At 36.8% G+C, this 24,036-nt stretch overlaps 1 protein-coding gene across 4 annotated transcripts in view; it reads right to left on the bottom strand.

Moving 5' to 3' along the window:
* LOC114142099 (F-actin-uncapping protein LRRC16A-like) overlaps window positions 1-24,036 on the bottom strand; it is a 54,454-nt gene that overhangs the window by 14,924 nt on the left and 15,494 nt on the right. For 2 of the 4 annotated variants that reach the window (XM_028013178.1, XM_028013176.1), the window contains exons 3-20: window positions 19,384-19,434; window positions 16,380-16,439; window positions 14,027-14,148; window positions 13,221-13,315; window positions 12,951-13,021; window positions 12,719-12,792; window positions 12,442-12,517; window positions 8,714-8,802; window positions 8,263-8,357; window positions 7,053-7,139; window positions 5,730-5,833; window positions 4,715-4,792; window positions 4,108-4,184; window positions 2,714-2,818; window positions 2,148-2,217; window positions 1,216-1,227; window positions 275-356; window positions 78-177 (exon numbers count right to left, since the gene is read on the bottom strand). In XM_028013178.1, the coding sequence (XP_027868979.1) occupies window positions 78-177; window positions 275-356; window positions 1,216-1,227; window positions 2,148-2,217; window positions 2,714-2,818; window positions 4,108-4,184; window positions 4,715-4,792; window positions 5,730-5,833; window positions 7,053-7,139; window positions 8,263-8,357; window positions 8,714-8,802; window positions 12,442-12,517; window positions 12,719-12,792; window positions 12,951-13,021; window positions 13,221-13,315; window positions 14,027-14,148; window positions 16,380-16,439; window positions 19,384-19,434 (1,448 nt within the window). The remainder of the gene's footprint in view (window positions 1-77; window positions 178-274; window positions 357-1,215; window positions 1,228-2,147; window positions 2,218-2,713; window positions 2,819-4,107; window positions 4,185-4,714; window positions 4,793-5,729; window positions 5,834-7,052; window positions 7,140-8,262; window positions 8,358-8,713; window positions 8,803-12,441; window positions 12,518-12,718; window positions 12,793-12,950; window positions 13,022-13,220; window positions 13,316-14,026; window positions 14,149-16,379; window positions 16,440-19,383; window positions 19,435-24,036) is intronic. The other 2 variants (XM_028013179.1, XM_028013177.1) reach the window with 1 other exon arrangement.

Here is a 24,036-nt window from a genome sequence, read left to right on the forward strand (position 1 = left end):
CAAGTTTATTTTAATACTAACCAGTCATACCTCCACCATCAAAATCCATATTCCCACCCCTCCTCCTGCATACTTACTTGGACTTGATGTTGTTGAAGTTCTTTCCCAAAGACAGGTGTTTGATGGAGCGGTTCTTGGCTAACCAAACAAGAAGAGTGGACAGCTCCGAGTCCAAGCCTAAACAGAGAGATTATTACATTTTTATTGATGCTTTTCAAACATCTTTGGTGATTTTTGACTGAGAAGTACACAAGCATAGGCGTTGCCATCGCACCATTATCTGAAAGATCCAGACTGGAGATGTTTGGGATCTCTGCAATACAACCTTCAAGGATCTGAGAACCACCCGAACGAAGCTGAAAAGAAAAACAAAAAAAGGCAGGGAGAGTTAATGTGTTATTAGGAGACTTATAACATATATTGCAAAGTTTTATAAGTTCACTAAAGAGTAAATGATTGTACACATTTCAATAACACATAAAACATAAAAATGTGCAAAAAAAATTAAATGGTGAGATTGGAGATAGTCGACTTTAAGCCTGACTGTCCCCAACTTGTGACGTGTCAGGAACTAAAACGTCGGACCGTTTTATGATCAGTGCACACATCATACTTAACCAGCACGATGTAGGACTAACAACAAAACTGCTCAGTTCCAGTGAGGAGTAAAAGTGCAAGGTCAGAGGAAGCACAGATGGAAAACACTGCATGTAAAAGTGAACAGTTATTTATGATATTAAGACATGTCTGTGGGCCAGCCAACATGCAACCAGGGGAAAGAGAGCATGACTTCGGCAGATATTCAGAGAACATGCACAGATATGTTAGCTGTGTGTATCAGATCCTACACACATTTGTTCTAAAATGGAAACACCTTTATGGCAACTTTTTATTAACTACCTCTCTCACACACTGTTTTGCAATGATTGTTCAACATATAAAAACTAGGAAAAACCTTTTGAATGTTTTTTTTTCTAAATTACAGTTACTAGAGAAGTCAGAATAAAACTGATGGGGGCAAGTCCTAGTTTTACAAAATCCAGATATGGGAAATTTGCTACAAAGTTGTGATTTATTCATATAAATGCTTTTGTCTAAGATGTAAAAAACATATAAATTATGATCAGCAGGAGAAGAAAGTGCTGAAGCAGACATGCAAAAAAAAGAGGGAAGAATGAGACATTCATAAATAAGATTGAGCGCATAGATACTTACACAATGCCCAAGCTTACAGAAGCATTAGGAGGAGAAAACAGCATGTCAAAGCCAAGCCAGCAATTATCAGCAACGAAACCCACAGATACTTAATGATCATTCTTGTGTTCAAATACAAAACTCATCAAAGACAAACACACTGGCATGCAAAACATGCTCAGCAGGGAGTAGCAGAAAGGCTGGATTTTTCACACCGTTTTGCTCACTCAGAGCAGCTCAGGGCCGCCTCTGTCGAACGGTTCATTACAGGCTTTGAAAAGGCATCATTTCACCCCGAAGATTCAGTTGGAGAAGATTTTTAGAAGAAGACATCCTGTATAATTTGTATTCATGAGCTATCTTTAGTCATTATGTTCTGCAGCAATCTGTCTCTGTTCAAACAAGGGAGAGAGGAGATGGCAGCAAGCCTTAGTGCATCCTGTGATGAAACAGAGGGAAATTGGACCCCCCTCCTCTCTTTCCCGCCTCCTCCATCACCCACTCCCTGCTGTATGCCAACGAGTCCATTATGCTGCCTCTTGGCACTGCCACTGGCCTGTCAAGTGGTTTTCAAGTGCATCCTAAAAGCTCCATCGCATTGGATGAGAAATACTTCGAAATTGATGAAAACTGGAATCACAAAACTTAAGCTAACAGAAGCAATCAAAAAGAGGAGAGTGCAGTAAAAAATACAAACCTTGGTCCAAATGGTTGAGTGTTCTGATTCATCCAACAAAGTTTACATCAACTAGTCAGGTTTAATTATGTGATTGAGCACCAATATTCTCAAATGGATCTAAAAAGCTCTCCTCATATGGACGTGTTAGTGCACCCATCATTTAGACTGGTTTATTTAGACTGGTTTTTATTGACACAAACTGAGCAAATAAACAGGTAATTAATTCATGTAGAATATGAGAGTGATTGTGCGTTGGGTCTTAAAACGGTCTTACCTCACAGCAGCTGAGATCCAGTGAGACATCCTTCAAACTGGGATTACTGGCCAGGCCAAGTAGAAGTGCTCTGTTCAAAGTTTACATGGTGAATATAAAATGAATAACTTTAATATACAGAACAAGGGAAATTAAGTATTTACAGCGTCAACTTAATATTAGTGTTTATGAATCAGGATTTTTGTTTAAAAAAATGTTGTATAATAATAAAAAACCACCCATTGATAAAAAAAAATCAGTTCAGTATGGAGTTTCGGATCCAATCTTTTGTCATGTTAACACACAAGAAGTGCTTAATTACAAAAGAGAATTGCAAAACGTTTAACGGTAGAGGTACCAATTAGTGTGGTACACACAATTCACCTAAAAACTAAACAAAGGTTGAGTTACACATGTATTTATTCTAGAGTGAAAATGCCACTTTAATAAAAGATGAATAAAAAGGTGTAGGTCATTACCAGGAATGCTGATAAAAGTGGAAATTGCTTTTTTGAGAATCATCTTAAAGAATTTCAGCTGAGACGTAAGGGAATGAATATGAACTCGTGAATGAATTTCTGTCTCACTTGAGAGCCTCTGGCGGCAGCTTGGTTCCCGACACATTGATGGAGCTGAGAGACGTGGCGCTGCTGAAGAAATGCTTAAATGATGGAGGCACCTCCTTGCCTTTCCTGTGCAACCCAAAAGAAAACAAACAAAATAAAATCAGTATGACCTACAATTTAAACCAGCATCAATATTTCGATGTTCTTTTCATGTAGAAGACACCCGTGACCCAGAGTGTATTTAATTTGTTTTTTACAAAAAACATCTATCTGAGCTCCACAAACAGTTATACCATGAGAATTTTTAATAAATGAGAGATGCAAAATACGAGGACACAGAGAGAAAAACACGGAGAAACATTCCAGGTTGGCAAAAGCACAAACCCCATACGACATGGGTACTTTCCCTTGCATGTATGATGTAATTTCCCTTGGTAGCCAGCAGGTGTCATACACAAACATGCTCACTGTGACCTACAGTAGACAGTGGAAGTAGAAAAAGCAGCAAAAACAGCAGAAAATTCTCAGTATACAGTTCTATACAGAAAAAAAACATCCAGGCTTCAAACACTTTTTTAATCACAAAATTTAAAACTTTACTGAAGTTTAAAAAACTTTGCAATCTAACCTGAATTACCCATTTACTACGATCTACAACTCTTGGGCTTTTCAGATAAGGATTGGTGTAGTCTACACTAAATTCACATTCTATGAGATGCAGTTTGTACCAGTGATTTGTAAAGGAAGCTGCAAAAATAATGAGATTCGTGGCATTTATGACATTTTAGACCAACAACCTCAAGTGTAGTTCAACATGGATTTGAAGTTTGACGACCAAAATCTGTTTGGTCTGGTTAGATATTTAATCAGTGTACATGTAGTCTGAAAGTAAAAAAACATCACTGATTTATTAAAAGTAAATGTGAAAACCACTGTGATACTAAAGCATTATTAGAAATGTCTGTTTTTGAAAAAGAAATAAGATTTCTATTTTTCATACATATCCAGAACTTTAAAATAATAATGGAAAACCTTTCCATACATTTCAAGACTGTGTAGGAACCCTGGATATCTCTACCAGCTCAAAGACAGCACAACAGCCAGAACAACAAAGAATGATAAAATACAGATTATTCCAGACTGAAATCACATTACAACATATTCCAGATACTTTATCTAGGACCTTCAACTGTCTAGTTGTAACCAACTCACATTGAGCCATTTTGGCATTTAAATCCTTATCAAAAAGGCCCAAATATTTCTATCAAAGTAGGAAATAACAGACTTTGTTCCTCTAGTATTGATCTGGTCAGCTTTTATTTTAACTCACTCATTTCCCCAGTACTCACAAAACATTTGGAACATACAAATTTCTTCATTCCGTTTAAGCTACTAAAATGTTGATATTTATTTACCTGTGAGGGAAGATGCTTTTGGACACATTGAGAACAGAGAGGTGTTGAGCTGAGCCTCGCAGCAGAGCTGAGCAAACCTGAAACACAACAAAACCCTCACATAACTGCAATGGTCTCTGCAACGTGGTGTTCAAATGACAGCGAATTTGAACATGTGGGCAGTTTTCATGGTAAAACGGTTTTATTTGTCCACATTTCCATCTGACTGTGAAACGACAAAATATGATTTCAGGCTTAATCGATAATTTCATTGAATGTATGACAGCTGGCTACATCTCAAACCAATCAATAAACCGTGGCTGGCTCTCAGACCCACATCAATATATCACCAACACTATTCAGACCACTTCATCGTGCAGTGACCTGCAACAACAAATTGAATGGGTGTGCAAAATTAGATTACACCTCCCACAACAAGGTTTTTCATTGGCCAGCAGGTCATTTTCCACGTAGCTACAACCCTAACCACAGGTTATGGTTTACAGAAAGAAATGCTGAAAGTTTTAGGGGTATGTTCTGTTATGAAATTCTGTTATGATCGATGGAAATATTTGTTCAAAATAAATACATTTCATTTAGCTACTTTCTGTTAGTCTTACAGCCTCACCTGATCCAGTGTGCAGTCTGTGTTGGAGAGGTCTAGTGTTGCCAGGCTGTTGGGTTGACCGAGGAAGTTGTAGAAATGCTAGGAACAAGAATAAAAAGGCCAAAAATTAAAATGTTTTATCTGGTGGAAAACAGACACTGTACATTACAACAAAAAAAACACCTCCCCATCAAGCATCGTCCCACTGTGGGATATTTTTTCACTATTGTTTAGAGTTGATGGAAAGATGGATGGAGCTTAATATATAAAGTGGAATGAGACGGTTTACAGGCTGCAAAAGACTTTATTCTGGTGTAAAAATTCACCATCCAGTTGAAAAAGACTCTAAACATACAATCAGATCAAAGCACATTCATGTGTTGGGATTGTTTAGTTGAAGACTAAATTTAAATCTACTTACCAATATGTGGCAAACATTGATACGTGTTCTTCATATGCTCTCAATTCAACCTAAACCAACTTGTTCTGTATTTTCTAATAAGAATGGGAGCAAATCTCAGTTTCTAGTTGTAGAGACAAAGGGCTGTCAGCTGTGACTGCCAGCTGAATACAATTGTATACCAGGCTTTTTCCAATTGTACTGGTAAAGACTTTTAAAAGCATGCATCATGTCTGTCACATACACACAAGCAAGAACAGTTCATTGTACTATGCTCAGTTCCAGTTTCTCAAAATTAAATCACATTGAATACTAGTGAATTTGCTTTGTGTTCTTTTATAACACTGAAGCAAAATGTTGTATTTTTTTTGATTTTAGAGAAAATGGTTAACTATATTTTATCCATTCTCTTTTCTTTCCTCAAACATGCACCTAACTTCTTTCCAAAACTTTGTTCTTGTGTCTGGTGTTACTACTGTAGACTTGTCCAGAGAAAGAACAGATGCACTTCTTACATGCAGGTCACACAAGTCACTGAGCATTTTCTAACATGCTAGGTATTACTAATGTATTAATATTTGTTTTCTTTTTGACACTTATATTTAGTGATCCAGCTTGAGTGGGAGGGTTATTCACCTGCATGTCGTCTCCTCGGAGCATGTTTCCTGAGAGGTCCAGATGGACTAGGCTGCTGGCGATGGATGGGTTGGCACTCAGTGACTGGCAAAGGCTGTTCACCCCTAAAGCCCAAACAGACACAAGCAAACACACAAACACACACAGATAAACAGCCCTGTAGTGTTTGGCTTTATCACTACACTCAAATCTTCACTTGATATTTCTGAAATCATTTTGAAGGAAATGACAGAGGAAATGAGAAGCAGGTGAAGGCTGGAGACAGACGGGTGTGGTTGTTAACACAAAAGATTCTGAATTTCTATGGTTTTCAAAAGGCAAGTCAATGTCCTGCAACACAAAATCACTTTCTTACATTATATACTTTTAAAAACTCCAAAAACAGAAAGGTGTCTCTGCAGATAATGCATCATTGGATCACTTCAAAAGTGCCCAGTGGTTTACATATTTGAAAAATAAAAGCTGTTTCTATGGCAGCCTGATGCAGCTATGTGTTCAGCCTCTGATTTGTGCCATGTCCATCACATGACTGACAAGCTGATTTGACAAATTTCAGCAGTGATGTCCTGACAGACTGTCAGGTCATAAATCCCGAGACTCTCCCGATCAAGTTAGACAGATGGAAAAGAATATAGCTCGTGTTGAAAAATAGTTAAAATGATATTTAAAATGTGATATTAATTCTCTGGGGCCTCAGAATATGGACTGAGCCTTTGGCAAGAGAATCAGGCTACAGTTTAGGCAGCACAGGACCTTTCAAACATTCAGACTGGAAACATGATAGCTCTATTGACTTCCTGAGAGCAGAACATGTTGGCAGTGAATCCCGACAGGCTGCCTGGTACTGAGAACAGGGATGGGAAACATCAGCAATGAAATCTGCATGTAATGACACATTTATTCTTTCTAAACTCTCTGTTGTATGTTCATTCCATTTTGATGAGTGAAAGGACTTCCCATTATGTAAAACGGTGTTTAGTTTAATTAACTAAAGTTAAACGCACCAGAGAACACTCATTATGCAGATAGAAATACACAATACGCTACTAAACAGCCTGTGAACGCAAATCTTCTCCTTCCTTTTTCATCTTGACTCTATTAGTGCTGTAATAAGTCTCAGCAGCAAGTCAGCTGGAGATGCAATCAGACTAATGAAAGATATGAATTGTATCTGGTATTAAGGGAAATCAAAACAGCAACAATTCAAAATAAAATAATCACAAAATACTACAATTTTATCTATCTATCAAAACACAGCTTCATTACAAACAACACATTGTCTTCTCTATTGCCACAGCTGTGTAACTGGAAAATTGCACATACCTTTGGGTGAGATTGAGGTTTTGGAAAAGTTTAAATGCTTGAGCCCCAAACGAAGTTTAGCAAACTGCACACCGAGAGCAGAAACACCTGCAGCAAGCAAAAGAACAAACAAACACAAAACACAAAAACATGTTTATTTTATATCTGCAACAGGATGCGTCAATTACCTTTTAACTTTTAAATGCAAAGTGCTTTACGGGCTAACTTAACAGGAGCTATATTCATTTTGATGCATCTAAATTGCTGACTGGCTGTAATTTTGACAATTGCGGGTTCCAACAATAACTGCGATTCCAAACACAAATTAAAACATTGAGTTTCTTTAAACCCAACCTCAGACCCATTCAAAATAATGGACTGCTCGAACCTCAAATTACCTGCAAATTCTGCTGCTATTAAACCCAGGACATTCGTGTTCTTGAGATTTTTAATCTCAATGAATTATTATCCTGATTAAAGGAATGCAAAAAAAAAAAAAAATCTGAAGAAAATGGTTAAATTTCCAGCTAATATTACCCTGGATGCTTTAAAATGGCTAGAAGATGATTGTGGTTAGTCTGCCAGTTGTTGAGAAAAACAGAGTGAAGATAAATACCTAAGAAAAAATAAATTAAACTATTGTCAGAGGGTTTTCATTTTAAGAGGCAAATTAAAGAGCGATGGCCGATAGAAACCTAAATGTCCAAATTAAGTTAAATATGATTTAATTACATAAATAATTAATTATTGTACCATTTACTACTCATTAATTAAGCTTTATTTAATTAAGTTAAATAAAGCAGTGCATATTACAAATAATGGTGGAAAGATTTTATGAAACTAAATAATAAGGTTTTAGGTTTTACTTCTGTTTTGCTGTTTGGAGATTTGTTCAAATGTAGCCTTTATGTAACACTGTGCTTTGTATTAGATTTTACTTAATATTTTGTCAACTCAGAATATTTTCTCATCACCAACCATAGTGTTACAATTAGTTCTAGGTAAATAACTCCAGCATAGAATATATAAAAAGCAGAATTAAAAAAAGGACTCAGTATTCCTTCTTACGTCTTGCTGGTCGCTACCTTAAATATGAAGAGAGCTAAAGCAGTATAAAGAATGTAACATAAGAGCAGTGCACTGAATGATGGTAGAGGCTATGAAAGGCATAAAAGGGAACTTTAAAGCAGCAATGAATCAATCAGCGAGTGGATCAGGACTTTGACTGTACCTCTGTCTTCCAGTGGGTTGTTAGCAAGATTAATGGAAGCAAGTCCTGAGCTGGTGTTGTGGGCCAGGGCAGCAGCGAGCTTCTGGGCAAACTCTCTGCAAGTTGTGAAAGGATTTATTGATAACATATTCTTGGGAAATGCCAAACATTCATTCATCCATGGAAAGGCTCAAACGTAAAATGATTAAATATCGATATGAAGTAGAAATGTACAAAAATCACACAAATTAAAATTAAGATGATCTATTTGTTAATTTATCTGATAGAAAAACATTTCTTCAAAAATTTACTGTTGCATCAAAGCCAAAAAATAAGCTCTAATTTACTTCAAATTATTTTAACTTCAGATTATTCCCTGAATCAAATACTCACGCTTCAACAAACTTGGGCAGAGGATTCTTCCACAATTAAAACAAAGCAGAAACAAAATTTAATTAAACGTATGGCTTACGTTTTGAGTCCTGCGTTGTCCAACACCAACTCCTCTAGTCGACTGGATCGAGACACCACTCGAAGAATCTGCTCACATACGTCTGCAGACTAAAGGCACACAAGGAAAAAAAATATTCAGAACTAGATTATCTGAGTTATTTTTATAAAATGTGTTGTGGGTGTAATAGCGTCTACAGAGTGAGTGGTCAGCTCAGTTCCCCCAGTAGCCAATTCTACCATTTAGTGCCAATCAATGCCATTTTCTCCATTCTGGCTTGTTTTGTAATCTTAAAAAAGATGTACATGAATTTATTTTCATGCATTACTGAGATAGGTAATCATAAACATCGCCAAATCTCACTTGCAATTTAAATAACGTTATGTCCCATTCTGAATTATACCCCATTTCCATTCCTTTTTATTCTGATGCCCATTTGAGCCAACATACACTTCAGGGAAATATGGCAGATTTTGATCCCTGATCAAACTAGAATGACTAAACATCACTCTGGGATTACTTTGAAATAGTTTACACATTGCAAAGTTATTTGTAGTTCAGACTTTCCTTTCATTGCTTAACTGCATTACCAAGTGACATAATTTCAATATTCGTTGCTTTTTGGGTTATTTTGGCGCATTCAACAAAATTTAAAAAAAGATTACTCCATCAACACTTAAAAAATAAATAAATAGATGTTAAAATTTGGGGGTTTTTATACTCCAGTAAATTCTATAAAATATAAATAAAATGATTATTTATCGATCCCATGAGACGTAAAACATCAAAACTTGAGACTGACGTAATCAAGGTCACAAGAAAAACTGTGCTGAATCTCTTAGGTTAACAAAAATGCAGGCTGATTAAAACTGTGCAGCAGAATATGAAAAAGAAAACAAGATCTCAATCCTCCACCTGAAGCCATTCATGTGTGAGAAAGACACATCGGGCAGAGCAGACTCAGAGAGGAACAAGTTGCCTCTCTTCTGTGGTCTCAGCACAACAGGAGAAAGCACTCATATTTAAGCAAAATTAAAAATTCAACAGCTGAAAGTCTGAAAACCACCTCGATGTTCACTGACCCACTTCACCGAGCACTGCGTCATAGCCAGACATGAACTGTTTGACGCATCGATACGCATTCAGAATGACTTCTTTTTATAATACAAGTTTTTAAGAGTCTAGCAAACAGTTTTCATTATAATGACAGAACTTTACTGGAATGTTGTGTTATTATTCCTGATTAACAACATCAGCCCTACAAGAACTGCTTCTGTTCGCCTGCTGTCTCAGTGTGGCGGAGACAGCGGACGCATTGTCCAACGCGAGTCAGCAGTGAGGAGGAGAGAAAGACGGGTGCAATAATGGAAAAGAGAGAGAATAACTGGACAGCACAGAAGAAGGGGACTGTTGTTCACACAGCTATCCTGGAGAACCATGAGCTTTAAAAGAAGCAGAAGGAGAGATGGCAGCAATCTGAGGAGAAATAAAATATGAGTATTGAGGGGGTGAAATGGTGTGAAACATGAGAAAATAGTCAAATGGAAACACAGAGAGGTCTATTCTGCACAGTCGTCACAGCAGCACAGAACAGTGACACTGTCAGCATGTGTATTGTACCATTTTCTCCTCATTAAATACCAGCGTGGTCATGAATTAATGTCCTGACCCGACATCTGGTCAAACTGAACATGCCTCCACAGTCTCTGTCCAATTTTGAGATTGCCAGAAGGCTAGTCCTCTTATCGCTGCAGTCCTCTCATCCTCCCTTCTTATCTCAATTTGGCTCAACATCTTGATCACCCCCCACGACTAATAGCCTGATTGAACTGGGGATGAGCAGCATAATCCTTCGCTGTGAAAGCCTGTCGTGTGTGTGTGTTGTTTATTTAATGAACAGCACAGAGTTTCCTTATCTGTTTGACTGAGGTGGTCAGAATGTGAGTTGGACTTACAGCTTTAGGATTTGGTTTTACTCATCTTCTCAGCAACATTTTCTTCTCTTCATGTTCGACACATATCTGTTCAGTTTTAGTTATTCCAGATGTAAAATATTAGATTATCAACAGCACTGATATAACACTCATAGTGCTGAACTTCTGTAAGTCTGCAGGATTAATTTGTTCTTGTTTTGGAGACTTAAAAACTGAAATTTGTGTATTTTCTATCTTCCTTTGAGGCTTCCTTTTCAAATGCTGACTTGTTTTCTTATTCATCTGTCATTTTCTCCCAGGCTTCAACATTTCTCTGTCTGCTGTGTCACCACTTTTTTTCCCTGCCTGCACTCATCTCCTTGTGATACCCTTGCATACATGATACACCACAGGAAAGAACACAATGACAACATCCTGGAATTTTACAATTAACTGCTCAATCCAATATCTTTTTAAACAGACAGTTTCGAATGTTTTAATAAAGTCTGCTCAAAAAGAGCTACTTAACTCAAGTCAGGCCTTTAAACCTTGCAGAGGCTGGGCAACCACATAAATGGTTTCTAATACTCTACAAAGGGCTCTGTTTTTAGAAGTTCGCTAAAAACCTAAAGGCCCATACATCTGCTGCCTTCAACACTTAAACATTGCACCTGCAAGGACTAAATGGATGGACATATGAACAAATGGATTTATGGTTGGATTCATGAATGGATGGACACGGATGGTTGGATAGATGGAAATAGACATATTTTTCCAATCTACATTCTCATTTCCTACTTTAATAAACTTGGAAAGTACAAGTTCCAAATCTTTCTAGATTGTGTAGGAACCCTGACACAACGATCTGCATATGTTGCTTTATAGCCATGCAAGTTCATTCAACCAATACTTTATTCTGTAGGATGACCATGATCATCCACAGTATTAATTAATAAAAAATTAAAGCATATCTACTAAAGAAGGACACTTACAGCGAGTAAATCCTGGTTGGGTTTTTGATACAGTGATCTTCTGTTCTAGTGAACCAAAATTATGACATGGAATTTCTCTGATTTTTGCATCATCGAAAATTGTCTGCACTTCATATGAATGAGGCACCAACGCTCATGCTAAATTTGTGCTGCCACAAAGGACTAGTCAAACATATGCCTGCAGGAACCACTGCTCCTTCAATCTCCACATAGCATGGTGAGGGACGGCTTTTTTAGTTTCAATAAAAGGGAGGAAATGTCTGTGACGGAGGTGTGAGGTAATTGTTTGGACAGAGGAAGCTGCGTGTGGTAATTTGTGAGACTGAGAGGAGCGTGGGGATGCTGAGTTAGTAATGGAGTGATGAACCAGGAGTGGGGGTGGGAGGGAAACAGCCTCAGACATTGAACCCCTTTGTCTCATTTGGATTAGGAGTCTTATCACACAAGAACATTTGGACTGATCCTCAGTCAAAACACTGCAGGGGAAGACAGAAAAAAACAAATATTCTCTACAGTCAGACAGGTTCAGCTATGCACAGTCCAACACAGAAGAAGAAAGAGATGAATATAAAAATCACACATAGAGGGAAACATAGAAAGTAACCTAGACTAGAAAATTATAGAAAAACATAGAAATGAATTAAGGCATTGAAATGGTAGAAGTGGTCTACACTTTTCTTATTAAAAAGTGCATTTTTTAAATAAAAACATATACACTGCCAGCAGCCTTGACTCTGTGTAGTACACTACCTCTACACATTATAATAAAACTGTGATGCTCTTAATAAATAAAAACATAAACAGGAAAGGACAAGAATGATTGTTGATGCTAGCATGTACTGACCAGTTTGTAATCCTTGGTAGACAGCTTGGTGAACCACTGGTTGAACTCCAGGACTGCTATTATAGCTACCAGATCCCTGATGACACACAGAGGAGCCAGCAGTGAATTTTTCTTAGAAATACCATTCAGTATTGACATACTTGCTTTTGCTTATTAATGGTGCAAACTATTAGTCTTATCCCTCCAAAGAATATCAATTTTATTTTGTGCAAAATGTTGTTTTCAACAAAAATAACCTACATTTTGATCAGTAAGACTAAAGAAAGACAATAATGACCTGTTCTCTAGATGGCTGAAGTCCTGCAGGTTGAGTTCTCTGCTGTCTTGTGTCAAGTAGATGGTGTCAACATCCTGCAGAGGAAACATTCAATAATACATTCAACCTTAGTGTTGTTGCACTCATATTCATCAAAAGACAGCATGCAGTTTTATGTAGCCAGTAGAAAAACAAGACAGATGCACAGCTCTAATGTGAAACTATACCAAAAAAGACAGTAAGCCACACTTACCCACTGCACTTCTTCTCTGTAAGGTAGTCCTAACCAGTCACACACACATCTGTACATCTGGGAAAACCCACCTACAGGCAGAGAAAGAGACACAGAGACCCATAGTTATATAAGGTGGAGTGACTGATATAATCAGAGTTCATCTGGCCTTGTGCAGGGAACGATAAACACTAGCAGCAACTAGTAGGGGTGTTATATTAACACACACTCACTTCTTAATATTATGTTTTAAAGCCCGACAGCAATTAAGGTAAAGTGTCAGGATCCTACCACAAGGTCCAGGTTCAGCAGGCTTGTTTTCCCACAGAGACTGCAGGTAGCTCAGTCGGTCTGGAGGCTCCATGCAAAGCTTCTTCATCACTTTACTGACGAGAGAAGTGAAAACGTTTAGCTCATTCATTTCTGTGTTGCAGCAGATGAAAGCCTCAGAAATTATCCATTGCTGTAGATAAAAGAGGGATAGCTGAACTACTTTTGCAATGCTGCAAAAAAAGACAAATCTGCTAATGGTTTAATTGAATACTTATCATCTAAAGTCCCCACATTTATTTTAAAAAAAATTTAAGATCAACGCTAAAGCATATTACATAAGGCTCATTAGATTAGAACGTCATTACTCAGCATTTTGAAAGACACTTGCTCTGTTTAAACATCAGATTTAGTTTGAGTTTAGCTTAGTTAAATATTTCTGTGAGCATAAATCCAATGTTCAGATTGGATTTTGAAATGATGAGACTTATTAGATGAGACTAATGACACCTTCAACACCTTCAGAAAGGAGACATCAGCTTCCTTCGAGTCTGTCAGAGGTTTAAATGGGTCATTAAAGTACCTGCAGAAGCATTTTACTACTGTAAATATAAAACTTCATACATGGACAATCAGAAAAATTATACATGCATGCAGAAGTTTAACCTTCTTGGGTTTTGTGCAAGGAGAAAACTCAAGTGCTGAATTGACCCACTGAGAATACAAAAGAAGGACTTTTGTAGAATCATTGTTTTTGGACTAATGAGTCTAAAAATGTATCATCTGAAATAAAGAGAAACACAGAAATCTGTACTGACTACACTTACCTGGGTGGTAAACCAGGACATATCCTGAGCAGACAGTTTCCTACATGAGCGACCACATCATTCACCTCCTCTGTGGAAAGCAGCTTCACTGAGAACGAGCCTCGCTCATACTCTACCAGTAGCTAAAAGCATAAATTGATAATGAATGATCAATACAAGTCAGTAAAGAAAAAAATAACTGCTCATAAAGCTGACCCCATAGACTGTCTTTGCCCTTTATGCTTGTCTTTTTTTATTGTTGATCTGAAGAATTAGTTTGGGAAACATGAGCAAGAACATATTCTTGTTTTATTCAATTATCCCTCTTTTCTCAGCCCAAATGTCAGATTATTTTTTTTATGAGACTTTAATGATTTCTATATCTTGTTGGGATTTTTAAAAAGTATTTTACTGCAAATTAGCTCAGTCATGTTTTTTTTCATTAACACAATTAAGGATTTATTAGATATAGGCAGGGGCTTAATAACATAACCAAGTCTGTTAACCATTGCAGTCTTCACTGCAATTATGCAAATGCTGATATACTGACACACATGCTTCCTCTGTGGGCCGGAATTAGCATATTTCTTCCTGGCTGGGACACAGGAGACCCTCAGTCAAATTATTCAGAGAACTGACAGTCAAAATGAGCAGGACAGGGGTACAGCTGCAGAAACAGGATTGTCTGTGACAAATTATACTCTGAATGTTGCTTCTGCTGACTGGCAGCTTACTCGCTCCAGTCAAAAAGCCTTTGGGGGCTCAGCCTAGATATGTCTGCTATTAATGAGTTTTAAGGATTATAGAAGGATTCAGATATTGTAAGGTTGTGTTTCTGCATTTGTCCATTTTATCTCCTCATTAAAGATGTGTTGAGATTTTAAGGACGATCTTCCAAGCAGAGTTGGAAGATTTAAGAACGTTTTAAAGCAAACACTTGTTCAGATGATTTGCATCTAGAACTTTAATATGTTTGTGCTTTTTCCAATGAGAAGCCAAAACATTACAATTTGACACAAATGACAACAATGTCTGATTTTCTTCATAGCACCAAACCAGGTCAGGGATAAATTGAAGCGTGATTAGGCTGCCATTTTTTAAGCTCAGAATGAAGAACATGATGATTACATCTGAGCAGCATCAATTCCCAATCACACAATTTATAGGAGCTGCTGCAAGTAGTATGTGTGCAGGAACTCTGTGCCTGAGACTTGAAGAGCTTCAATTTAGAAACCAGCACACTTTTATAAGTTTTTCCAGAGGTAGTGTTTATTTTTTGCTTCCTTTTTTCATACAATACTCCTGAGATTTGTCATTGCAGGGGTTATTTCAGTCATTATTACATTCTCTGCTAGTTTTACAACAACTGGAGCCATAAATATGACATTTCCAGTTTTGCAGGTACATATTTAGTACATTTGACATCCTTTGTCAGACTTGACAGCACACAAATAAGTAGTACATATATGTAGTAGCAAAAGTACTTCAAGTCCAGAGTTCATGTATTCAGTCCCCTTTACTGAGATACCCCTAAATAAATCTAATTCAACCAACAACTACATTATCAAGTTGCCTAAGTAGTAAATAGTAGTGGTGTAATAGTACACATATTTATGCCAAAAATATCTGGTGCAACCCTATTGGTGGGGTATGTATAACAATTTAAGAAAATAAAAAGTAAAAAAAAAATCATATATTAATTTCTGTTGATTGAAGGGTAGTATAAATTCACTTTATACAAAAGTAGCTGGTCAGACTTGATGTTAAGACGAATTTAGCAATTTAATTGGAATCCTGAAGGAAAATCTGCTGCAAAAGATTTGGGTTGGAAGTTCAACCCAAATCAGCACGACGGTAGTGGTAAACAAACAGCAAGGGCTTCTTGTGTTAAAATGGCCCAGTCCAAGCCCAGACCTGAACCCCACTGCAGTAAGGATCAAAAATTGCTGTTCAAACATACTCTCCATCCAATTAGTCTGAGTTTGAACTATATAGCAAAGAAGAATGGGTAACCATGTAAATGTTCAAAGTTGGCAGATAAAATAAATACTGTAATAATAAAATATTATTTACAGTTGTAAATACAGTGGAAGGCCTGCATACAAGTATACAGCACAATTTACTGATTTCTATCATAAAATCTTAAGTATGTGATTGCAAAATGATAAAATTTGAAAGAAATTAAGGGGTATGCAAGCCACAGAAAATTAGGCTTAGCTTACCGTGTGCCTATAACATACTTAAAAAGACTAATGCACCCACTTTTAAACGACAACCACTGTCTCCAATAAGCCATTTTTCTTCTACTCTATTTATATTTCCAAAAATGTAAAACCCTTTTCAATATTTTATTCTTATAGGTAATGTGCAATACCTGGGTCGGCTTGCTGGAAGCTATTCCCTGGATCTCCAGATAATTAAAGGAGTGTTCCACCTGCAAAAAAAGAAAGAAACGAGATGGAAAAAAAACATATGAAATCAGACAAAGAAAGGAGCAATGGAAGAGACATAAAACAGATCTGATACATTCAGCAAGAGTTCAGCACTAGTTTATTCACTAATTTCATTCAAAAAGTATGTTTCTTTTCAAATGGGTTTGATTTTTGATGCATATACATAAAATGTGACTATAGTCACTTTTACCGTCGAAACAAATCATTATATATATATATATATATATATATATATATATATATATACAGTTTATAATTTGTTCAGCATTGCCATTTCCAAGCAAATAAAAATCCACTCTTGCATTAACATATTTTATTTCTGTTTAAATTGCATTTTAGGACAGATAAAAGTAGAAGGAAAAACCTCATTGCTTATACTTCCACATCTAAAAAGAGACCAAAATAAGTCGTTTTATGTGAGACGGGTATCCTGCACACAGCCACAGTGAGCACAGTTTTCCACCACTTCTTCCTCTTTCAGAAAGGCGAACAGCAGAGAGCCTGAGGGCAGGCCAGGCATCGAGACCAGACTATTCCAGGTGGGAGCTCTGTTTCTCAGGCTTGGCACAGAGATGAGAGAGAGGAAGAGGATATTCAGTCTGTCTACTGTCTCACTACAGTACGGAGTGTGTATGTGTGTGTGTGTGTATGCCTTTTTGTTCCCAATGGCTTTGAACACACTCTTGAATATATAAACAATAAGATTTTTTCCATTTCCATTTATAAAATCATTGATTTCCATTCTATGGAATCATCTATAATCATTTCAAAGAAGGAAATAAATAAATACACAAATGATACAAGGCTAAAATCCCAAAGAAATAAAGCTAAGTTTGTGACATATGTTGCCAAACACACACATAAAGGAGTTAGGCTTCATGTTTTCACATTAGATTATGTAGCCTTTGAAATGACAAAAAAAAACAAAAAACTGTGGGAAGATAACCTTATTGACTATGCTACTTGCTTCTCTGTCACAGTTCATTCCACATGAGCAGAGGCTTAAAGGCTGCATATATTTACCTCAGTGAATATAGTACAATGTAAAGCTTAAATTATCAGTAGACACCAGCTAAGTGTGTGTCAGGTGTACATTACAGGTTTCTGGATATCAATAGATTTCTAGTTGTGACTGTGCTGTTACTACTTTGCCTGTGAGAAAATCATTGTTTGATGACCAAAGTCCATCAGCAAAACTTGACATACCCACTGGTTTCTACCAACACTTTAATCTTCTGCTACACAAACTATAATTACAGCAACTGTTGGACTTTGGTGTGACACAATAATATACAATGCACCTTAGGCATGGATTTTTAATTGTTTTATTTGCAATTTCATCTACTTCTGCTTTCTGATGGCTGGACAGCTCTTACTGAAGTCAATATGGTGATAAATCCAAGCTAACGAGTGACCACAATGTCACACTGGGAGCTGTGTGGAGGAACCAAATGCTGTTTGGTCAGTCATCCACTATCCATCTGTCAGCTTAGTAGCTCATCTTCTTTATGTCTGTTGTGGCTTCAAGTATCTCTTTTCATTTAGGTTTCATTGGCTGATATAAAAAGATTGATTGTAACAAATTATTTAACATAACTTTAGGTTTTATTTCTATGCTAAGATATGCTAAGTATATCTTAGCATATCTGTTTTGCTGCATCATTTGAAACTGTTTCAGATTTTTTCCAATAAAGAAAGAAACATGGAATAAAACTTATTCAGACTCAGTCACTAAGCAGTAACACACCAAAAACAGAAATGAAAATGCCAAAACTATAATTAAAATATTGGTAGTGTTTATCTGTGGTTTCCCTCTCTCAGTGCCACTAATATGTTTGATGACAATATGAAAATGAGATGTTTCAATTCAAAGGCAAAGTATGTAAATTGAACATAAATCTATGTGAAAAGAACTTTACCCATTCATTTATTTAACTTTTAAGCAAAAGTGTAGTGAATGAAGTTTGAAAACATTAATATTTTTTGACACCAAGTTTTCATTCTTCTATGCATAGCCAAACCTGGAAAATACTAAAAGGAAGTTCCAGATTTTTCCAGACCCTGGCATAAAAAACAAACAAAGAGGGGGGAAGAAGGAAGAAAACATGAATGATTGTGTGAGAGAGAAACAGCCTGTGTGAATGCTGCAGAGCAGTCACAGACTGTTAAGCCCCAAAGCTTTTTACAAGAGGAGCCAAATCATCAATCTAAGAAACTCGCACAGGAAAACCCGCTGAGAAGAGAATAAAAGGAGCTACAGGCAGTTTTCAGCTCTGAATTTACAGCCAGGAGCAAACTGAGTTTCCATACTGAAACATAGCAAGTCAATACTGAAGCTTTCTGCTTCCAAATCGATGAATTCCCTCAGCCTCAAAAGACTTAAATAGATTGGATAAATTCTAATATTTTTGAGATTTTATAAGCCGACCAAACAGTAAACAGTCAGGGATCAGCGGTCATCTTGGAGTAGCAAGAAACTTCCAAGTTCAAATCTTTTTGTTTGCCTGGAGTTTGGATATTCCATCTGTGCATGTGTGGGTTCTCTCAGGATACTCCAGCTTCCTCTCACAGTCCAAAACATGGCTGTTGTGTCAAGTTGTCTTCTGGTCAGCAGGTATGAGTGTGTGTGCATGTTGGTCCTCTGTGCTGCCCTGTGATGGGCTCTCGACTTATCCATGGTGTACCCCGCCTCTCGCCCAAAGACCATTAGACATAGGTAACAGGTTAGATCTCCTTTAAACGTATCTTTGAATAAATTGTTTATTTAATTGAAAAAAGTATCAACTAATGTTTTTTTTATGACTAACATGAGAGAGTACGTTGTGACCAAAATGATTTTAGTTCAGCATGGTATAATTAGTTCATTCCACTGGAGTTTTTTTTTTTTTTTTTAAATAAAGATGATACCTCTGCCATCTTTCTTACCTTGGCTGGAATGCGTGCTGTTAGGAGGTAGGCTCGGTGAGTCGCAAGAGCCTAAGAGAGAACAGAGGGATTAATAAGTGTGTCGCAGGAGATGTATATAATTAGCAGCTTTAAATACACTCTGCGAAACAAGAACAAGAAAATCACAAGGAACACAGAGGAATGTCCCGCTGACTCAGAGAGCAGCAGACACAAACTTTTCCATAAAAAACACAAAACAAGGACGAACGGGGAGGATTTTAACTCCCATTAACTCCCATTGGTTTAACTGCATTAAACCAGTAACTTCAGAAGCTTTTTAAACTTTGTTAACCAAATAAAATCCCTTAAACACCACATCTTAGAGTGATGCATTGACAGATGCATCACTCTGTCAATGCACTTTGAAGATTTCACCTGCTGAACAAACAGAGACTCTGGAGACAAGGTAAAAGAAATTAAGGACTCATCTACTGAAACACCATGACTTACACAATGAATGTAAGTGATTTTTATTCATAAACAAAGGTACAGTCATAAAAAAATTTTAAAATAACATCTTAAAGAAAGAAGGTATATACCTCGACCTGTAACTATAAGCAATCAGAGGGAGATTTTCACCAGTTTGACAGAATACTTGTGATGGTCAGCAAACACAACTCCCAGAAAAAGCTGGAACAGCGATCTCTGTTAAATATCTGAAAATAATTTCAACAAATGACTGTGTTCGAGCATGCCACGTTGAGTAAGACACATTTAGCTTCCAGTTATCAGCAAAACACCAGCCAGAAGTAGACTTCTACTTCTACTGATGCCTGAGAGAAAGAATACATGGAAGGTGGTTTTCAAAGAAAAACAAGGAAGAAAGTGTGTAAAAGAGATGAAGGGCAAAATTATCTGAACAAATCCAGCAAAGAGAAGAGCAGCAAAGCAAAAACATAAAGCAACGATTGGATTCAAAAAGCCCAGAAAGTGCCATTATTTCTAAAAGATGTGAAAGAATGAAGCGGAAGTGTGTGAACTAAGGCTAAAAAAAGGATGACAGTGATTTCTAGCCCTGTGTGGGTCAGCTCCACAGGCAGCGTTTGCATGTTTTGATGTGATGGAGGCAGACAGGCAGGCCTGTATGGCCAAAGATAACCTCTTCTAAAGAGCAAGAGTCACGACTGGTTTGCTCAGCCTTTCCTCTCTGTGCACTACATCTCATTCCTGCACTGTGGACCTTGCATGCTGTGTGGCTGCAAGGAAAGGGAATCTGACAGTGCAAGATGATATTTAACACCAGATTGAAATGTAAATAAGCCTGCAAAATTATCACAAAATGAGCATGTCAGTTTGGACAATAATAAAATTTTTGTTTCTTTGTTTTTCTTTTTTCTTTTAACAGATGTAGTTATCTGGCAGGTCATTCACATGTTTAATGATAGATTTACTCTGATATCATTTAGCCAGAAAAAACATCTGACATTTGCACTTTTCATCTTTAAACTTTTTTAAATGTTTGGCAACTACATTTGCAATTGAATTCAAAAACAAAAAAAAGAAAGAAATGGATGCAAAACTAATCAGTAGACCTTCATAATCTTAATCTCTCCTTTAATAAACTAAAATTATTTTAAATAAATGTTGGTTGAAGTACTGACGTTCTGAGTAATAATGCATTTGATACACACAGAAACAAAAATATTTTCCTTCTTGTTTTTAGGGTTTTTTTGCATATCTATTTGTTTTTGAACCATTCACTTCTTCATGCATGTTATAAGCATTTATTTTGCTGTTTTACAAAGCACTCATATAAATTAGAATATGATGTCGGGCTATGTGAAGCTCAGCAGAAAAGCTTTTTGACAATCATTTGTCAGGTTTAAGCTGTGTGTTATTGAAAGGACACTGACAACTAAGACAAGAGTCGTTTGTAAAAGCGGCGCTAAATCTAGTAGAAAAATGCAAAGGTGTTTTAAAGATTGTCTCAATTTACACAAAAACAAACATAACCCTAAACTGTATCCAATCTTTACTCAACTTAAGCTGCAATAAAGCTAATTCTGTTTTTTGATGAATTTACAATTTTTTATGCATTTATTAGATAGGTAAATAAAACCAAATTCACCAACTTCAATCAGAAGCCAACTGATTGGCATATCAATATGAACCATTTATAATTACATTTTTGGACATCAAGTCTCACAACAAGTAGACGAGTAATGTCATTTGTTGTAGGAGGTACGATCATTGCTTGAGAACATTAACAACAATAGAAACTAACTTGTTTAAATGTTGTATTTCCTTCCGATGAATTTGCCATTACAACTCATGTTTTTCTCCAGCTTGCCAACGTCCTATCATTTCCCTCAATGCATGACTGTCCCACTGCACTCTTCCAGCACAGGGCTCTCTCCATCTGCCCTTTCAAAGGGACAAAGGCATTACAGTCCGTGAACCCCCCCTTCTACCTCTCTCCATCTCTGCTCACTATCTTAAGTGGATTTAAGCCTGGAGCCTTCCTCCATCAGTGATTTCACGGTGACCAGCTCTGCGCCCTCAGATACACTCACACAACCAGATGGCAGCAGTACTGGAGCATGTGTACTCGGCTGAGGAGAGCATCTGCCATTACTCTCTCTCACTCGCTGTAATGCACACAATCTACCACACACTGGTGGCTTACATACAAAAGTACTGCCACCGGCTGTACAGTACCATTTGTCTTGTTGGCCTGCAGCACAGAGAACACACAAACACTGACACGGAGATGAACCGATTGCTCAGCAGGAGACTGGCATAAGCCGATTTTCAACTTGACTGGCCTGATCAATGACCAATTGACATTCAATGTTTCAAAGTAGTTTTTTAAATTTTATTTTAAGACATTTAAAAATAAAGTTAGAAGAGTCCAACTTTAAAAAAAATTGTGCTGTTTTTTTTTAAGACTAAATGTTTAGTATCCAACAGAAGTTCACCTGAGTCATCTGAAGGTTTAATAGGGAAAAAGCGACTGGGAGTTTGATTCTTCCTGAGACAGAATTATTTAGGATGTTGTCTTAGAATAAGAGCTGGAAACATACAGCCATGACATTAATTCCCAGATCCACTGCCGACAGGCTTTTTATTGCATAACTGTTGTCAGAATGTCCTTCACGTGCAGGCCGGCGTATCTGACTTTAACGAGTTGTGATGTCCCAGCCACAAACATAAACTGTCATCACAGCATGACAGAAGTGGCTACTTCTAGTGCCAAGCAGAAAAGGAGGGAAACCTCACAAAGACCATCCACTGAGACAAACAGAGTGGAGGCGATGAAGATACAAAGGAGGCCATAATTAAATAAAAGGGACTCAGAGGAGCAGAACAAGTGAAATTATTAAACAGATGACCCAAAATGGAGCCACTATTAAAAACAAATTAGAGTTGAGCAGATCTGTTAAACCGAAAGGTTTAAAAGTTTTATCTTTCTAAAAGCTATTGCACCGTATATGAAAATAACATCAAGTGGTAAAGATGTAAATTTATTTAATTTAATTTATAAAGCTATTTAAAGAATTTTCATCTTGTAATATAAAATAACTAAAGAAAATGAAATGCTCAGTTTTCTTTATTTGTGCATTTCACAACAGTGTCCTATATTTTAAATTCAATGTAATCTAGGAGAGCAGCAGGTAAAGACATAAAGTCCAAACAGAAAAAAACAACACATGACAAAGTGGAAATGGAGATAAATTTTCTCATTTAATTTTTCTTATGACCCCTGAGTAAAATAAGTGGCTAACCAAAAGTGACTTTCATAGCATGTAAAGGGAAGTTACATGCTAATGGGAAGTAGAGGGAATGGTGTGAAAACCACATACAAGAGGGTGGCTGACAGTTAAGATCTTTCTCTTTGCTCTGATTGGTTGTTTATGATCGGGAGCTGTGCATTTCTCCACGTGGGTACATTCTCACAGGGGGAAGCTAGAAGAGTTTGATTTTTTTTCCCCCACAGATTATCTGTCACAAGTTTTAACAAATGTGTAAAAAGAAAAAAAACAAACAAAAAAACGTCATTTCTAAAAGTTACATATTGCAGCTTTCTAACATTTTATTAAACGATGTTTCACAAATAAACTCAGCGGAGTTCAATTATCTTGTCTTTGCAAGAGTTTTGTGGAAATATTAAAGATGCCACTTACATATGAATGACTGAGGTAAACAGTTGAATTCTTGTAGGCTGTTACTGTGAATCCAGGCCTGTGAGCAAACAAAGCAAGACTCTATACTCTACAGGGCAAAGACCTTCTGCAGCATCCTCTGCTATTACAGCTCATTATTCATGAGATCTACATTAACCTAATCTCACTGGGATAGTTAGAGTCAGCAATGAGTAATAGATGCATCATATCCGATATCATTAAACACAACAAGAAGGGAACATTTTAGGTAATCCTTAGCCATTAGAAAGAACATCCAATTACATGGTTTTTTGAAAGAATTGGTTTTAAATACAGTAAGTAGCTATTAATATTACCTGATTCAAGATTAATAGGTTAATACACTATTGATACACTACTGCTGTAACACTAGACATTTTTAATTGGTATTCAAAGTGATGTTTATAAAGTAAGATGTGAGATGAAAACATTAAATGGGCATTTATTAAAGACCCTTTATACCTGTATGTGTTGGACAAGCCAATGTAAC

This window comes from Xiphophorus couchianus, chromosome 3, assembly GCF_001444195.1.
Source record: "Xiphophorus couchianus chromosome 3, X_couchianus-1.0, whole genome shotgun sequence".
NCBI lineage: Eukaryota > Metazoa > Chordata > Actinopteri > Cyprinodontiformes > Poeciliidae > Xiphophorus > Xiphophorus couchianus.